The sequence below is a fragment of the Bison bison genome, unplaced genomic scaffold (genome assembly GCF_000754665.1).
Source record: "Bison bison bison isolate TAMUID 2011002044 unplaced genomic scaffold, Bison_UMD1.0 scf7180017864038, whole genome shotgun sequence".
NCBI lineage: Eukaryota > Metazoa > Chordata > Mammalia > Artiodactyla > Bovidae > Bison > Bison bison.
Genome location: NW_011494610.1, coordinates 810,506 through 811,643, shown reverse-complemented (window position 1 = coordinate 811,643; position 1,138 = coordinate 810,506). Strand labels below are relative to the sequence as shown.

The following is a 1,138-nucleotide window of genomic DNA, read 5'->3' as shown; positions in this document are numbered from 1 at the left end:
CTCTGCACATCGCCCTCAAAGCCCTGCACGCCAGAGGTACCCAGAGCCCCCTTTCGGAAGCCTGTCTCCTGGTGACGCTCTCCCCCTGGATCTCCCCTCTGCCCATCCCTGCCAGGAGGCAGGTGGCTCTCGACCCCCCAAGCCATTTGCAGTCCAGTCTGCTCAGTTCAGCTGCCCCTGCCCTGGCTGTTCCTCTAATTAAGGGAGTTCGCCTGGTGATTCGACCACCTCCACTCCTCCAAGAAGTTGTGGGGGTCATCTCCAGGGAGTGGGCGGGGGCCTGGGTCCCTCGGCACGCTCTCCTGTCAGGCTGGGGCAGGCAGATCCTTGCTGGATGTGTGATGCTGCTGTCTCTGTCCCCAGGTGATGGCGCCCCTAAGCCCCTGAAGGGGCTGGGCTCCAACCCCGACCTGGAGCTGCTGCTCCGGAGCAGCCAGCCAGAGGATGAGGACAACGAGGAGGAGGAATACTTTGTGGCCCAGGGGCAGCAGTGAGCAGCCAGGGGACCAGTCAGCGGCTTGGGGACCCGGGTGGTTCCTCCCGGCCGCCGGGCAGCAGTGGGCCCAGCGTCTCCCGGGCTAGGCCTCGGAAGGGCATGCGACCGGTGTTGGGGCCAGGGCAGAGAGCTGGTGTGCCGGGTGGGCGCCAGGCCAGCCTCGGGCCTGGCCGGAGCAGGGGCCCAGCGTACTGGTGTCGCAGCAGGAGCAGGGAGCGGGCTGTTGCAGCCGCTAGCCTGGCTCTGAGAGCCAGGATGGTGATTTTAGAGAGAAGACAGGTTTCCGGGGGGCTGGGCTTGGACTGCAGTGCAGTTAGGGACGGGAGGTGGGGACACTGGGGCCCCTGTCACCTGGAGACTGTCCTTTCTCCACAAGCACACCTATTTATAGCTTGGAAATAAAGGATTTCCGGCCCACTGGCCACCTTGTGCTGCCTGGAGGTGTGGGGGCGGGGGCCCAGGCCCCTCCCCTTCCGCCTCCTTCAGCGGACTCGCCTGTGTCTCTTCTCCCGGCCGCCTGTGTCTCTCGTCTCCCGTCGGAGCCCCAGGGCCCTCTCCTGGGGCCCCGCCACACCTGCAGGCGGCAAGAACAGGTACTGAGTTTCATATTCTGGGGACTCCAGTGTTTTCACAGCCTGATTT

General features: G+C 65.0%; 1 protein-coding gene across 1 annotated transcript in view; it reads left to right on the top strand.

Moving 5' to 3' along the window:
- Positions 1-916, top strand: part of SLC35C2 (solute carrier family 35 (GDP-fucose transporter), member C2) — a 7,772-nt gene extending 6,856 nt beyond the window's left edge. The window contains exons 9-10 of the mRNA XM_010835114.1: positions 1-36; positions 364-916. Coding sequence (XP_010833416.1) covers positions 1-36; positions 364-494 — 167 coding nt within the window. The 3' untranslated portion in view covers positions 495-916. The remainder of the gene's footprint in view (positions 37-363) is intronic.
- The last annotated feature ends 222 nt before the right edge of the window (positions 917-1,138 follow it).